The 16,856-nt window shown below is 29.2% G+C and overlaps 3 protein-coding genes across 3 annotated transcripts; all 3 read right to left on the bottom strand.

Annotated features, from left to right (window-relative positions):
* Positions 1-944: 944 nt before the first annotated feature.
* LOC109814317 (UDP-glycosyltransferase 71A15-like) lies at positions 945-3,682 on the bottom strand. Its single transcript, XM_020378715.3, is given in 4 exon segments — positions 945-2,162; positions 2,164-2,362; positions 2,365-2,575; positions 2,578-3,682. Coding segments are annotated over 4 exon segments (1,305 nt in total). The 5' UTR covers positions 3,247-3,682; the 3' UTR covers positions 945-1,936.
* Positions 3,683-4,658: 976 nt separating this feature from the next.
* On the bottom strand, positions 4,659-6,896 carry LOC109814343 (AP-1 complex subunit sigma-1). The gene is made up of 7 exons (XM_020378752.3): positions 6,755-6,896; positions 6,187-6,273; positions 5,855-5,946; positions 5,638-5,746; positions 5,478-5,513; positions 5,202-5,288; positions 4,659-5,105 (listed from the first exon to the last, which is right to left on the bottom strand). The coding sequence occupies exons 1-7, from the start codon at positions 6,755-6,757 to the stop codon at positions 5,034-5,036; spliced, it is 486 nt and encodes a 161-aa protein (XP_020234341.1). The 5' UTR covers positions 6,758-6,896; the 3' UTR covers positions 4,659-5,033.
* Positions 6,897-8,931: 2,035 nt separating this feature from the next.
* LOC109814351 (zinc transporter 5) lies at positions 8,932-11,531 on the bottom strand. Its single transcript, XM_020378759.3, has 3 exons — positions 10,764-11,531; positions 10,227-10,376; positions 8,932-9,326 (listed from the first exon to the last, which is right to left on the bottom strand). The coding sequence occupies exons 1-3, from the start codon at positions 11,361-11,363 to the stop codon at positions 9,021-9,023; spliced, it is 1,056 nt and encodes a 351-aa protein (XP_020234348.1). The 5' UTR covers positions 11,364-11,531; the 3' UTR covers positions 8,932-9,020.
* Between the last annotated feature and the right edge of the window lie 5,325 nt (positions 11,532-16,856).

Raw genomic sequence — 16,856 nt, 5'->3', positions numbered from 1 at the left:
TTTCAAAAGAAAAAAAAAGTTGTTATGCATTTAAATTGTAAATCAAGATAAAAAAATTATAAATTAATCATATATGTATTTTAAGTAAAAAAAATCATACGTTATTATTAACCTCATTTTGGATATTTTATATCTTTATTTTATTTTATTTTTACTTTTTTAAATTCTATTCATATTTTGAGATTCTCCTCTACCTCTAACATATTAAAATTGGAAGAAAAAAAAATTCTTTCATCTCTACTCCTTCATATTTCAATAGTTAAACTATACATTTAAAGTGATCTTTGAGGTTAGTGTATTTAAAATTATTATTTTTATATTACTTTATTTGAATTATTTTTTATTTTCAATGAGAAATTTAGTATTTTAATTTTTATTTACTCATTCTATTTTTATGTTTAGAAGAAACATTGTATGTTATTAACATTACATTAATTAAAATTATATTTTCATTAAAAAAACATTAAAAAAATATTACATTAATTAAAATTATATTTTCAAGTTGAATTATTTTTTCAAGTAATTGATCAACAACTTCAAGAATTAAACAACTGTTTCACATAAGCAAATATTGAGTTGTTTTTTTGTGTAACATGTTTAAATCCAAGAGATTCATTTTCTGCATTTGACAAGGAGAAATTGATTCGTTTTGCTCAATTTTATTCTTCTGAATTTTCTTCAGTTGAAATTTTGGCATTAGATAATCAACTTGAAAATTATTTCATAGATATATGTTTTGACAATGCTTTTTCAAAATTAGAAGGGATTTGTGATCTTTCTATGAAGCTTGTGGAGACAAGAAAACATGTTGTATATCCATTAGTGTATTTGCTTTTAGAGCTAGCCTTGATACTATCAATGGCAATTGCATCAGTTGAAAAAACTTTTTCTACTATGAATATCATCAAGAATCGGATGCGAAATCATATGAGAGATGAATGGTTAAATGATTGTTTAGTTACTTATATATAGAGAGAGGTTTTTGGTAGTATTGAAAATGAGCAAATCATTCAATGTTTTCAAACTATGAAAACTCGTAAAGAACAATTATGATATGTATTTGTTTTTATAGAAACTTTATTTTATATTTTGACAAATTTATGTCTTTAAATATTATCCCCACTACTTAAATTTTCTGGATCCGTCACTATATATATATATATATATGTCATTGTAAAAGTTAAATTATACATTTATTAGTGTAGTAATCAATTTAATGAGAGAAAAATATATTTAAAATTTTAAAATAATTATGTTTATTCTTTTATATTCCATATGGATATGATATAATAAATAAATGATGAACATATTTATAAAACAAGAAAATTTCATAAATATTTGGCACAATCCTTATATATTAAAATAATAATATAAACTAATATATTAAATTAATTATTAATTAAAATCTAAATATAAAACTTAAATACAATTGATAAAAAAAACTATTAAATCATAAAATTATATCACGGAAATAAATATTATTTAATATATAAATTAGTGAGATTATTTATAAGCTCTTATGTTTTTCCTATGTGTCTGTCAACCACACTCCACACTCCACACTCCAAAACTCGTGAAGAAAAAAAATTGTTTGTTCTCGGTGAACTGTTGGATCTAATAATTCATGCCATCTCAACTCATTTGATTCCAAATTAGATTACATATTTACTCTCATTGCCTTTACTATTCAAGCTTCATACTAGTTTTACGAAGTGTGATGAGAAGTTTGGTTTATAGAGAGCCACCATATTATAACTAGGAATTTTATAACAAGTAAAGTAATTAAAAATTAAGCAAGTGAATGATGGTGTTGAAACAACATATTTGATGTGATGAAGTGAATTCAAATAACTTAAAAAACATGTCTTAGGACAAGGTTGAGGGGTTTGATGCAGTTGAAGGTAATTGATAGTTGAACTAGAGATCTGATTAGTTATTAAGATAGGTGATAATGAATCAAACGTCCTAAATGAGAGTAGGAGGATCCAGGTTCCAACAAGGTGTTCCTGCTCTTTTCACTAATTTCCTTCAATCTATTCCTTGTATCTTCATCCATGCTCAACACACTCCTTATTCCTTTTGCTATTTGCTCTGCACTCAAAAGAGTGTTAGGTCCAACCCTGTAATCCAACGCAACCTCCGCAGCGATCTTCAGCTCACGTGGCAATGGGCACACCAAAATATATGCTCTCGAGGGTAGAATTCCAGCCGCAGTGCGAAACAAAGGCTCCCGTGGCTGGGTGGGCCAATATTTGGGCCTGAGGAGCCCATCCGATAACCTTTCCAATCCCTGCCGTCCCAATCCGATCCAAGAAGCCCGGTGGTAAAACTGCAGCCATGTCCCAGAAGGCGAGGTCATGAAATTGGAACCTTTGGGTTGGGGTTTCCGCAGGGACCATAGGAAGCGGGCCCCACTCTCCTCAAGAGCACGTGCAACCTCTCTCACTTGATCCTCACCCAAAGAACCCATGCTCCCGAAGCACAGGAATACTACGGAGGAAGGAGGTTGATGATAAAGCCAGTTGAAGACATCACTGTTATGAGCCTCTGCATGAGGCTTGGGGTTTATTATGTTATGGGCCCCACTGGATAAATGCGTAGAGCCTGGTTGGCGTTGGCGACGTGAGATTCCAGCTCCTCGAATGAATTTACTATAATGCCATCGGCGTCCTTGAGGCCTCTCCCGAGGGCCATGAATAAGGGGTCCCACTCCTTGTCGACCAACAGTGAAGGCAAAGCCGTTGAAGGAACCGGGTTGGCGAAACTGGGGGTGGCCAACTCAGTGTGGGAGTCTCTGAACTCGCCCTTGTCTTGTTCTCGAAGCGTGTGAAGATGAAGCATCAAACCAAGGAAGGCAAGACCTGAGGTGAAGAAGCCGAGTGAAGGGACCCCAAACTCTTTGGCGATATCAATCATGCTTACGCAGAAGGTGTCCACAATGAAGGCGGCGAGTGGGGGCGCAGAGGTGAGGTTGGAGAGTGCTTCTTTCACGTGTGCTTTCTGTTGTTCCACAAGAGTTAACACTGCGGTTGGGGTTGGGGTTGGGGTTGATTGACTTGGTTCAGTGTTGGAGGAAAGGGAGTGGGTGTAAGCAGCACTTGTGGTGTCAGATGGTACCTTCATTACCAACACAGTTATCCAGATACGATCGTCGCGGTTGATCAGAACCTTGGCAAACTCCATGCTAGACACCAGATGACCAACTCCAGGAGAAGGGATGAACACCACTCTTGCTGCTTTCTTCATCTTGCTCACTGCTGATTGCAAGTCTACATCTATTCAACACTTCACACTCTTTTGCAAGTCTAGATATCTACGCTGATCGGAAGGATCCCGGGATTTATTTTCAGAGCAACTTGTGGACATCATTTTGTGACGTAGTATCATGCACATTGGAATATGTGAACATTGGCCTTGTGCTGACCTTTCCCTTCCCTTATCCAGAATGTGCCAGTGTCGAGGAGGGATCGCAAATATATCCGTGCTCACCGATAATAATCGAAACCCGAAATACATGATTTTGACGTGAAATAACTGGTTTGACCGGGTACTGATATGAATATGGGTAAAACTCGATATATTAAATCGGGTACGGATATATACTTACCCGCCCCGTATCCGTACCCGTTTCCGTTCTCATTTTTAATTTAATACTCACTTTTAATTTAATTATATTAAAAAAAATTAATATTTTTTATGTATAATTATTTATTATAATATAAGATAAAGAAATAACTTAATTATAATTATAATATAATAAAAAAATTTAAAAATATCATTTTTTATAAAAAAAAATAAAAAATAAAAAAATTGACAGGTACGGGTACAGGTATACCCGATACCCGATAGGGACAGGAATGTAGATGAAAATTTATACCCGACAGGTATGGGGACCGGGACGGGAATGAGTTTAACTCACGGGGACGGGTATCATGAAACCCGTACCCACCCCGCCCCGTTGCCATCCCTAGTGTCGAGTGCTTAGGTAGGGTACCATGTGTCAATGTTCGCAGTTAATTATTTGTACCACGTTTTCTCCATGATTTATAAACGGTTCCACTCTGTTTTTCTGGTAGGGGAATATGTACTCGCCCATGCAGTTATAATCCAATGGTCGAGAAAAAAATAAAATATTTTAAGGGTTGAGATCTTTGAGTTAAAATTTCAACGGTAGAGAATACATATCTGTATTAAAAACAAACAAGCGCAACTAAATTTGTATACTGTTTTTATTATAAAGTTCTTTTTTAGCAGCTACCAACACATTAAATTACTATTTGTCGTAGCTGATGTGTGAATTACAGTACAGTACATGTATTAAAACACTATATTTTTTCTTTCACATAATAAAAACCTTTAAAAAAATGCAAGTAATATGGTTTAAAAACTATTACACAATATAAATATTAGGTAAAACAAAGTCAGACTCCTATGCCAACATCCTACATTCACCGACCTTAATTAAACATTTTTTTTTATTTTTGAAAATCAAAATATGATAAATTTAACTTATTACAGCTGTACAATTTTTTACCATAAAAAAACAGATCGCATTGATCTAAAACCAAAAGTTGCCACTCTCATTAAAAAATGTTGAAATGCATATGATCAAAATCCATATACTACTAAAAATTTGCAGTCATCATTCAAGAACAAAATCACAAACAAAAAATTAAATTGATTAACACTGCTGTATTTCAATATCAAAGCATTGTACAAAGCAAAAGTATTCCTCAAGCATACGAATTTACCATTAAATAGACAGGTAGATCACTAGGCCAAGTATACAAAAACCGGAAACTGCCAATCGTGAGAAATGAAATTCAATCAAGATCGAATCTACCTGTTGACACTTAGCTTATGTCTTTCTTTTTTTATTGTACCCAACAATAATAATACAGAGAACCAAAAAAGATTTATAAAAAAAATCGAATATTCAACTTCGAAACAATAAAAGCAGGGCATTGACATAAACTATATCGGCAGGAAAAGACCACACTTCGATCAGCCAACATCTGTAACATTGGATCTCATCACTTAGTGGCTTGGGCAATTATGTTACTTAATGAACTGGCTTCCTCCTTAGCAGTCTCCACCAATGAATCCTAAAAGCCAATTTCATATAAAATTGCATCAGAAATAACTTTGAGAAAGAAACTGCCAACCACTACATTACCGAACGAGAAAGAAAATTTTCATACCTGTGCAGCTATTAACCGCGCAACTGTTTTCTTGCTTGACTCCTGAAGCTCACCAGCAATTAGAAGTTCATCTAGTATAAAATAGGCCTTCCATGATACAAAAATAAAGTACGGATATCAGAAGAGACATTACTTGACTCCAAGAAAAAGAACCAGTTGATATTAATCAATTATTGAAGCCCATTCAAGGTGGAACCAGCCAGGGAAAACCACTTGTAATAGCAACAGGTTAAAAGCAAAAGAACTAGCCCTTAGCAACATGATACACATACACACCTTGTGAAAGTTGAATATCAAGTCCAGTTCACAGACCTGCACATTGTGAAGTGACCATTAAATCATTAATCCTTATATCCTTCCCAAAAAGAAGGGGACTATTTTTCATTAGTAAATCAAGGAGTACTCTTTTAAAGCCAAAGCTTTGTAAAGAACTCACACTGCCAAAATACCGATCAAGAATCTCTACAAAATAATGAATTATTTCAAGGACTTCTAATTCGTTGTCATCCTCATCAATACACATGCAGAAATAAAGACTAGCATACCTGCAGCAGATATTCATTAGAAAATAGCCAGACAGATGCGCGCCTCGCAAAGGAGTAGATACTAGATAGCGGTATATGACAAAAGGCCAAGTAATCTTGTTAAAATACCTTTTATAAACAACTTTATGTCCCCGCCATTCTACAAAATTACAGAGCTTGGGAGCACGGGTAAGAACCACACCACTGAGTTCTCGGATAACCTTGTCAATAATATATTACAAGTAAATTCATGTACCAAGGATGATGTAGGTGAGATGAAATGAGTTGAGAATGCAATAATCATAACAAGACCATCACATACATGCAAGACATAGATTACATAGCAAATAAAAAGACACATGAGAAGTACAAGCAGTCAATAAAGAAAATAACAAATACAGAAGGAAAGGGGAGCCAGGATAATTATGATGAGCTAAATAAGTAATAGGATGTTAAAATACCTTATTTCTTTCCTTTTGAGAGTAAGGAGAATACCATTTTGTGAGCCTGACCTTCCCTTGACGACTAATGAGTAGCACAAAGTTTATCTACATTTAAGAAAAAAGGGATAAAGCATGTTGAAATTGGGGAAATACATAAAGGAAGAATGTTCACGGTACTAGAATAAAAGAGGCGGTTGCAACTGCAAGGCGTAGATAATAAAAACATGGATGATAAGACAAGTAAAATCAAGTATCAGAACATCCTAATCGCAATGGGGAAAGAAATCCTATAATTTAATACATGAAAGAACGTTTCCGTATATTCACTCATCTAGCACGCACGAAAATATGAAACCGAAGCCATGAATCATCGTCAAGATTCATAGATTTTGCAGCAAGAAAACCTATTCCAACGGACGTTGGGTGATTGAGTTAGCATATTTACATGGACAATTATAATTCTGTCTATGAACCGAATCTACAAAATAGGAACAAGGGATAGAAGCCTAGCATTGAGATTCGAACAACAATATGAACTAAGAGCGGAAATATAGAGCAATTGAATGAACTTGGGAAGAAGCCTTACCATTTCCTTCCCTTGATTCGCGCCCTCCGCTGACTAGATCACAATTCACAGCCCCTTCTCCTTCTCCTTTTGCTTTTTTCATTTCCCAAAATAAATATACTTTTTAAACATACGCTTTACTATTCCTTTCTATTGGATTTTTCTATCTGTACATGCTCAAATCAATACGGGCCAGGGTATGGACTCGGCCCATTACAACTGTAGTCTGCCCATTTCTTTCGATGTCATAATTACACTCAGCTTCAAGATATTTGTAACAAATATTTGCCATGAAAAACATAATTATTTGTTATTTGTTAAATGAGTTTAAGTTCCTAGCTATGATGCATATGGTGCTATCATTGTAATTCCGGACAATTAAAAAAAATTACAGAAATTTATAAAAATTGGTACAGTTGAATTATTTTGCTACTCATTTTATTTTATACTTATACATTATTTTACGTATTGAATTTAAAATAAAAATTATGTAATAAGGACACTAAATAACAACACAAGAATTATTGTTTTTAACAATATTATGTAAATGGAGTTATCATGACCCCGGTAATATATGCAATTAAGATAACGAAGGTTTTAATAACTTTGGTCAAGCTCCAACAGATTTTATTAGACTCTTAAGTAATTTTTTGCGATTTATTATAAACTCTGGTTTACTATTGATTTTATTTGACTTACTTCAATAAAATTTGGATTTCTACCTCTTTTTATTTTTTATTTCTCTCTTTGATTTTTTTTCCCTAACTTTTCAGTCCATAACATACATGTACAGTTTCATTATTCACGCACTACCAGTGACACTTTTTACTCAATAACCTTCACCTAAAATTAATCGCACAAGAGTATCTTTCTTTTCCCAAATTTCATTCTTAATTTCATGTGACTCTACCTTTTATTTTTGTTTCAGAATAGAGAATGTAATAAAGAAACTTAGTCGTTGACCAAGTATGAAGTATTCAAATTGTATAATGTGTCTCCTCTTTGCTCTAACACGAGGGTTTTACACTTAGCTATTATGTATTTGTGGCTTTGAGAATTTCAAGACATGGTAAGAAATATCATGATAATATATATCATATTTTATTATCCAATCATCAATATTAACGATTGAATTTTAGGCTGGATTTAAGGAGTATGTTTAAATGAAACCAATATCTTTTTTAGCACTAATCAACTCAGTTTAACCTTAAGTCGATTTAGGGTCATAGTTCGTCTATTTGGTATGCAAAGTTGTCATGTGATATAGTAATTAAATGTCAAAAAGATACATTCATCTTCTAACTTTGAGCATGAAAAGGATGAAGAGACTGCAAAATGATCTCTCAACTAAATATCGAAAGAGCACACTTTCACTTAACCACCTTGTGCCCCCTCGTGCATCCACATGCACATGTTCCTTAACAACACCACTTATACTGCATATGGTGAAATTGTACTTAAAATGATTTGAGTGTATATATATATATATATATATATACTTTTAACCAACAAGTATTTTGTGCAATGCATGAGTTTATAATATATGATAAAATATTAAAAATAAGATATATATTTTTCTTTTAAATATTAAAGTGTAACTTTTTTATATTTTGAATATATTTATTCACTCACGTATTGTGTGAGATATATACTTATTACTTATTGATTTCTATTATGCATTCAATAAGTAGTATTCTTCTAGACACTATAAAATAGGTAATTTTAATTAAAAATAATCAAAGACCAAGAGAGTTTAACTAATTAAATAGAGGGTGTGAGTTGTCATAAATTTTTTAGCATCAAATATGTTTCCCATGAATAAAAATAATCGAGAATTAGACTGTAAGCGATTCAAAAATAGTAAATGATTAATTAAAATTTATCGAAAACTAAAATATATATGAAAGATATTCATTAAATAGGATATGGGATCCATATTTTTTATTTTCAATAAATTTAAACTAGTAGGATGAAATATGTTAAAGTGTGTGATTAAAATTTGTCCCGCCTATAATTATTTATAAAATGCAAAGTAAAATACACGGGCGAACAAATTATATTTATTGCGAAATCCATTCACAATATGAAATATCTGTCTAGAATTAGATACAAGAAGAAAAAACCTTCCTAGACAAAAAGCTATTTGTTCTTATAATCCAAAAGATGAGGGCAGGAACAGTAGAAAAAAAACACCAAAATCGGCTTAAAGAGTTGAATCACTATCATTAATTGTAATAATAATAATAATAATAAAAGAAAGCTATATACAATAGTTGGCCCTAATGATTTAGGCCCATTTGGCTAGAAGGGACATACAACCAGCCCCAAAAAGAAGAAATGCATTAACTCCTAGCTGAAGCTTACCACTTGCTTGGACTTTGGGACTCATTAAATCAGCCGCAAGGAGGTCCACAAGAGACATGTAAATTAAAATCCCCGCTGATGCTGCGTTCAGAATACCTTCCACGATGAGAGCACGTTGGCTGTTTTCCCTGTAAGAACTAGTAATTCCCATGCCGATTGCAATTCCAACAGGTGTTGTCAATGAAAAGAATAATGCCATAATTATCACTGACTTTGTCTTGAATTTTGCCTGAACATAATACTATTAGCTAGTAGGACGGAGAAAATCTTTCTCTAAACTGAATTTACACTATAGTATTTGTAGGGGTCCAACTAGGTTACAAATTGTAGTAAATGATCTAAGGCTAAAACGCGAGACAAACAAAAAATAGCCCACAAATTCAACAACATTAATTATTGTGATGGTTACAGGAGCCAAAATATTCAAACTCGGAAGACTTGTTCATTAAAAATCCATTTACTTTGAAGATTGAACGTTCTTATTCAGGAGAATCTTTAGGCGGTGTCACTATCTATACGCTAGCGAAAGCACACCACAAAAGTCAACAGTTTTTTTTGGGTCTCGTACGTTTAAATTCAAGCCTAGTGAATTGCATCCAATACCATCATGTCTATGCTGCAGGAAATTAAAGATAAAATCTTCTATCCTTGAAAACGAAAGATAGTACAGACATGGTTGTTACTTGTTATTTCATTGCCTTTAAATGATTCCATTTTTAAACAGCCAAGGAAAAATAATTTATCTTACACATACAAAGAAACTTCCGCCAAGTTACATTCTGAAAATGAAAACCTGATCAATATGCATGGTTTAGCAGACAGAGATATTGATATGTACTATTTTAATTATGTCGAACAATATTGACTTTACATCTCACTTTAACTTGAGTTAAGATTTTAAATCATTTTTATTTTTACTGCAAGTATTTTGAGGAAATTCTTAAGGAATTTGCATCTTAATGTAATTAAGATATGCAAAGATTTCAGCCCCAAAATGTTAGGATATATCCAGATATACTTAAAACTAGAGGAGTAGAGGACCACCCAAAAAAAAAGATATTCAAAATGAGTGACCGCAGAAGAATAAATAAAAAGACGGGAAAACATAAATGAGTGAAATATACGATACCTGTGAGATGCAACCACCGAGACCCATGCCTTCAAAAAATTGGTGGAAAGTTAAAGCAGCAATAAGAGGCCTTATCGTGTCAGGACTTTCAGATGCACCCAGAGAGATCCCTATTATCACAGAATGCACCACAATCCCCAACTCCAACACCTATAGTTTAGAAATATCAAAATTAAACCAAAAATATCTATAGACACTGCATAGTGCATACCTATTTAAAAAGAAAAAGTCCATTAAATGAAGGGTGTTTTAAATAATGAAAACATTAAATAAGATGAAATTAGATAAAATTTGTTTATATATAATTTTTTTCTTATATATTTGAAATTATATATAGGTAATATAATGATTTCTGATTAGCAGCAAAATAGAGGAAAAAATAAAGAGCAATAATTGGTGAGAAAGATGCAAAAAATTGACTGGCAGAGTAGGAGAAGCCACATATATTTTGATATGAGATGAGCGAGAGATTGACGAGATAATTTGCATGATTGGTCACAGAGAAGTAGGAAGAAAAATAAAAAAATAATTAATGACCTGAGAAATAACACGATGGCGAAGGAGGTCTGTTGAAGGAGAAGGAATGGAACCATGAGCATGACCATGAGTTGCATGGGTATGTACGTGCATGTCATGCCCCCCTACCTGCTCTTCTTCGTCAACAACAGCATCCTTCTCGCTAACACTAGACTTTTTAAAATATGCAGTTGCAAGAGAATCAATCATAAGCGTTCCGATAGCTGCTAACATTGCCACAAATCCCGCGAAGGGGAAATCGCCCCAGGGATGATCACTGAGACAAGGAGATGTTAACTTTTCGAAGGCATCAGGCAAAACATGGATGAAACCAGTGGACAATATAACCCCCGCTGCAAAGGCCTTCACGATGAAGAACAAGTCCTTCTCCGGATGCAATGCAGGGAAAGTTTTGCCCAGCATTGGAAGGGTAACACCAATTGCACTTGCAAACAAAATCGAAACAAGTGCAGCTACTTTGTATTTCTCAGCTAAACCCTTGTCACCAGTATCATCTTCTTTCTCACATGTACAATCGCCAACAACCAAACAAGGCAGAAGAACCACAAAAAACAAAATCAGTGTAAAGTGACGCCCAGAATGTGTCTGAATTTTGTTCATTCTACAGTGTTAATTAGAAACCAAAAAGAAAGAAGAAGAAAACCCTAGATAGCTAACGAATGAATGAAGAAGAGAATTGCTGGGCTTATATTTTATATACGTGCAGGACTATGAATATCACTTCATTGCTTAAAACTAGGACTCTTTTATGTGTCGACAAATGACAACATAAAGTGAAACAGAAAAGGAAATTAAAGGCATTGAGTGGAAGACTCTAAGGTACGAAATTATTGATACAGGATTTTATTTAATTTTATGACCACACTCTGAAATATAGAAAATTGCAGCTAATTAGTTAGTTTACGCAACCCGGACCACACGGACGACTGTATAACATCACTCTATATCAGTTATCGACGTCACCACTTCTCAAAGAAATATCTTGTAACAAAATGCCATAAGAGAAAAAGGTGGTAATAACAGAATATTTTTATTTATCCATGACATATACATGTTTGAAAGCAAATAATTAAGAACTATTTTTTTTATAAATATATTTTTTGTTAAATATTATTTTAATACGAACTGTAAACAAACATACCGTATTATGATATTAATTTTTCTCATTCTAAAATAATTTTAATTCGTACAAATACTTAATTATAGTAATTAAAGTAATTATATAATTTGATTCAAAATAATAGATGGTATGGTTTTAATAATAATCATATATATATATATATATAATAGTTTTATGCTATCAATAAATTATATATCATAGTTAATATTTTTTTTATTTATTATAAAAGTCAACAATTTAATAAAAATGATAGTTGTAATTATTTATTTTCTCTGTATATTTTAATACATCATTAAAAACTATATCATATATATAATATTTTTTATTATTTGATCGACATTCAACAAATGATACAAGTATTTGTGTTTAATTAATTAATTAATGATATTAATATATATTTTAATGCATAATTATAATAATTAAAGAAATTATAACAAATTTATATAATTTATATAATTTGGATATTCAAATTAAATAATAATATTAACAATAGAAACATATACGGTATTATAATTCAAATTTATAACACATTAAGAAATCTTATTTATGTCAATTTCATAACATAAATGCAAAATTATTAATTTAAACATTATATATAAGAGTAATTTAGTTCTATTATAAATTATATATCACGAAATGAAGCTTTGTCTTGTATGTCATATGAACACCATCTTGTTTTTTTTTCTTCCAAAGTTTCATAAAAAATGTATTCTATTTTTAATTAATAAAAAATAGATAATTATAGTAATAATTAACTCCTATCTTGTACGAAAAGTGTTTTTAAAAAATATTTTTTGATCAAAGAGATTTTAGGAATTATTTTAGCTTTTTATCCAATTCAAATATTTTAAAATTTTAATATTTTTAAATAAACATCAATAATTAAAAAAAATCACGTCATAATATAAATTATTTATTTTAAATCAAAATATGATTTATGTTTAAAAATATATTATACAAATTTAAAATATAATTTATATATTAAATAGAATATTTATTCAATTTATTATAAAACTTAGTTTATATATATAGCTTGTGAAACACATACTAAAATACTAGCGGTAATTAAAAAATTACAATCAGAATGAATTTTTTTTTATTTGAAAATTTAAAATGATTATAGTAATTATATATTCTAATTCAAATTAATTAATTGTACTAATATATATTCTAATACATAATTAAATAAATTATGACTAGATATTTAGGATTTGATATTAAACTAGTAATACAAGTATTTTTTATTTTATTTTAATCAATTAAATAAATACGACTATTATAATTTTTTAAAAGATATAATATAATTATTGATTTAAAAATTCAATCTCATAATACAAATATATTATAATTATTTTAACCAAAAAATAATCTTATAATTGAAACTAAATGATAAATTTTAATTTATACTAATTAATAAAAGAGATTACTTCATTTGATATCTACATTTCTTAATTTAGATAATTTTATCTCTCAAATTATTTTTTATTTCTCTACTATTTGTTGTAAAAAAAAACATTTATAATTAGAATTACCCAAAAAAAACTATACACATCCTTTTATTATTAATCACTCATTTTTATTGTATTTTAAAAAAATCATATAGAGACATTCAATGTCTTTAATATAAAATCCATTTAAATATAATGACAGTTAATTAGTGGTTACTCAAATTCTCTCTGCTGTCTTTGTTCATAATATATCAAGCATCACTATAAACACCTACGAAAAATAAATCACATTTATTTAAGAAATAAGGATAGTTACTCAATTCTAGACAATTGTTTTAAAAAAAAAAATATTTTTAACTATATAATCTATGAAAATTAAACTATATAAAAACTGAACGTTTACCCAAAAAAAAATATATAAACGTTTTGATTGAGTTCATTTTATACAAATAAATAAACAAATCAATCCATATACATTAAATACAAATTTTTATCTCACATAGAAGTAATTTTAAGAGATTTTTCTCAGACAAAAAATTTTTTAGAATTTTTTTTAAAATTTTATCTAACTTAATTTTTATTTATCATAATTATTTATTAATTAAAATTTAATATTATATTAAAATAAATTATACATAAATAAAACAATATTATACTACAATATAAATCATTTATTATAAATTTAAAATATAATTTATATATTTAAAATACTTTTAAAAATTTGTAAATATGATTTATATTTTTATATATAATATTTATTTATATATGCAATTTATCATAAATTTTAGTTACATATATACATTTCACGTGCTAAAATATTAATTATTATAACAAGTAATTCATTACACTTAAGTTAAAATAAAATTTGTTAGTAATTTTTTTTCATAATTTTTATGTTTTTTTTACATAGTTGTTATGTTTAATACCGTATTTTTTTTTTCTATTTAATAATATCTTTCGTCGATGAAAATTAGTTTAAAATGATCTTATTAAATAATAGCTTTTATAAACACTTTTTATTTGGGAAAATATATTTTAATTTATATATACATATAGATTCAATTTAGAAAAAGAAATGAAAATATGACTTAATTTGTTTTTATTTTTTTAAGTATTATAGTTATGCAATTTTAGTCCCTCAAATTTTAATTGACTAATTTTAATTTCTTGATTATCATAGTTATACAACTTTGGTCTCTTAAATTCTAATTGAGAACATTTATTTATTTTTTTCTTGCACACTCAACCATCTGCTCTAAACAAAGCTCGTGCTCAACCTCTCGATTTTAATCCTTGAGTATTGCAATTGTGTGATTTTAGTTGCTTAAGTATTATAATTATACAATTTATTTTACCTATTTAAGTTACACATATTAATTTTAGTAATAATAAATAAAAATGTATATATATATATATATAATATAAATGAAAATTATAATATATTTAACTTGAAGTCAAAATTTGTATGATTGTGATATTTTATGAACTAAAATTGTATAATTGTTGTACTTAAATAACTAAAATTACTTAATTAAAATTTAAAAGAAAAACATTACATAATTATTATATTTTAAGAGATTAAAATTGTTGGGTTAAAAGCTGAGAACCAAAATTGTTAGAAATGCTATATTGAAGAAATTATTATGTTGTTGAGATGAAAAATTATTGAGAATGTTTTAGGTATTTAGACATAATGTTTTTGAGCTGTGTTGGTCAACTTAAGACTAGAGAAGAAATTACTTTAAAGTTGCACATCTCATTATGTAGATATTGTCTTATGGTGTTCAACCCAACTTTGCTAAAAAATTATTTTTGAGAAGTTTACTCTTGAAAATGATAGTTGAGTCTCATTTAAGACATTTGTTGGTACTGTGTGTGGGTAAAGACGAGATACACATGTATAAAGTAACCACAATATAGGAGGTCATGTCAAGTTATACTAATTACAAGTGACTAACCGAGTTAAGTATGAAATTGAAAACTTAGTTCCTAATTGAGTATTGAAAATACATAATATTTGGAGGGCAGTCGATGAACTAATTTCATAGAAAAGTTACTTAAGCTAGCTAATGTCGTGGTAGGCCTATACCTAGTCGTTCTACCTTGACAATAATACTAAACTTCCTTATTCAAGTAACAATATTCAAGGAATGAAGTTGTTATGTTGTAGATTGATATCCAAATTACTGTTGATCTAACAAGCCTAAAAAAACCAAACTATGTTGTTGATTTGATAAGGTAAAACCACTTAAATTGTTCAACATGTGTTGTAAGAGATCTCCTAGTTGAAGTACATGATGATGTACATAGTTATGTCGAATATTTTGTGTTGTATATAATGTTAAAAATGACTTGTTATGCGCTGGAGACCCGTGTAGTTTTTGTTGTGGTGTTAAAGTTGATTATTGTGTGGTAATGTTTTGAGTTGTTCATGCTCATATATATTGGTTGTGTTATGATGTTGTATTGTTGATAGTGTTGAAGATGAAATTAAGACATGATGACATATTAATGTTATTGATGTTTCATGCTGTATATATGTTATTTTCTTTAAATGATAGTTTGCTCTCATATATTTTTATGTACTTTAAACTATAATGATCATACATGATAAGTGACCATAGTGGGGATAGATATGGAGTGGTATAATGGAGTTCACTCAATGTTGCTAAATAGTATGAATTATTTAACTGACAACTTAGATTATATAGTTTTTTTTTGTTGGATTACTATATCTATAACTAGTGTAGTTGAATAAGTTTTATATACGTGATATATGATACATGTTCATGTATTAGTATTTATACAATCTTATGTCATAAGATGATTTTCCATTACTAATAGTTGTACCACTTAATGTAAGAGTCAATGACAAATCATTTCTCATTACACAAAAATTTAATTAAATGTCAGTACTCTATGTTTTATAATATATATATATGTATATATATATATATATCAAATTAAATGATGAGAAATTTTGTTTCCTTTCATTTTTTTCTATTCTCCCCTCCTAGTTAATGAACCAATTTTTTTTCTCATAAAAATCTCTTCTACTTATTTTGTTCACACTATTCACCTCCAATCTAACTATATGTAAATTACATCAGAGATACATTTCAGCAAACTATTTTTATAATTAAAAAATTTATTTCAGCTATATTAAATTATTGTTTTTCTGTATTTATATACTTAATTTTATGATCTATTTTAATTTTTAAAAAATTATAAATTTCAAATATATTGATAATATTTATTTACAGTAAACTTTAATTATATAAAATACGTTCACAGAAAAATTATATAATTATATATATATATATATATATATATATATATATATATATAATACGTTCATTTAGGCGGTTTAGTTTTTTTTTTTTAAATGTGAAAGAATTGATAATTTTAAAAAAAATTTAAGAGTAAACTCTGAATCACGTACGTACGGTCAAAGATTTTTATGGTAATTGTTTTTAAAAAAAATATTTGGAACATAATTTGTGATGATCTACAGAAGTTTTAAAA

Source organism: Cajanus cajan, chromosome 9 (genome assembly GCF_000230855.2).
Source record: "Cajanus cajan strain Asha chromosome 9, NIPB_CcT2T_4, whole genome shotgun sequence".
Classification (NCBI taxonomy): Eukaryota; Viridiplantae; Streptophyta; class Magnoliopsida; order Fabales; family Fabaceae; genus Cajanus; species Cajanus cajan.
Note: the sequence above shows the minus strand (reverse complement) of the source record. Positions and strands in the feature narration are given on the sequence as shown.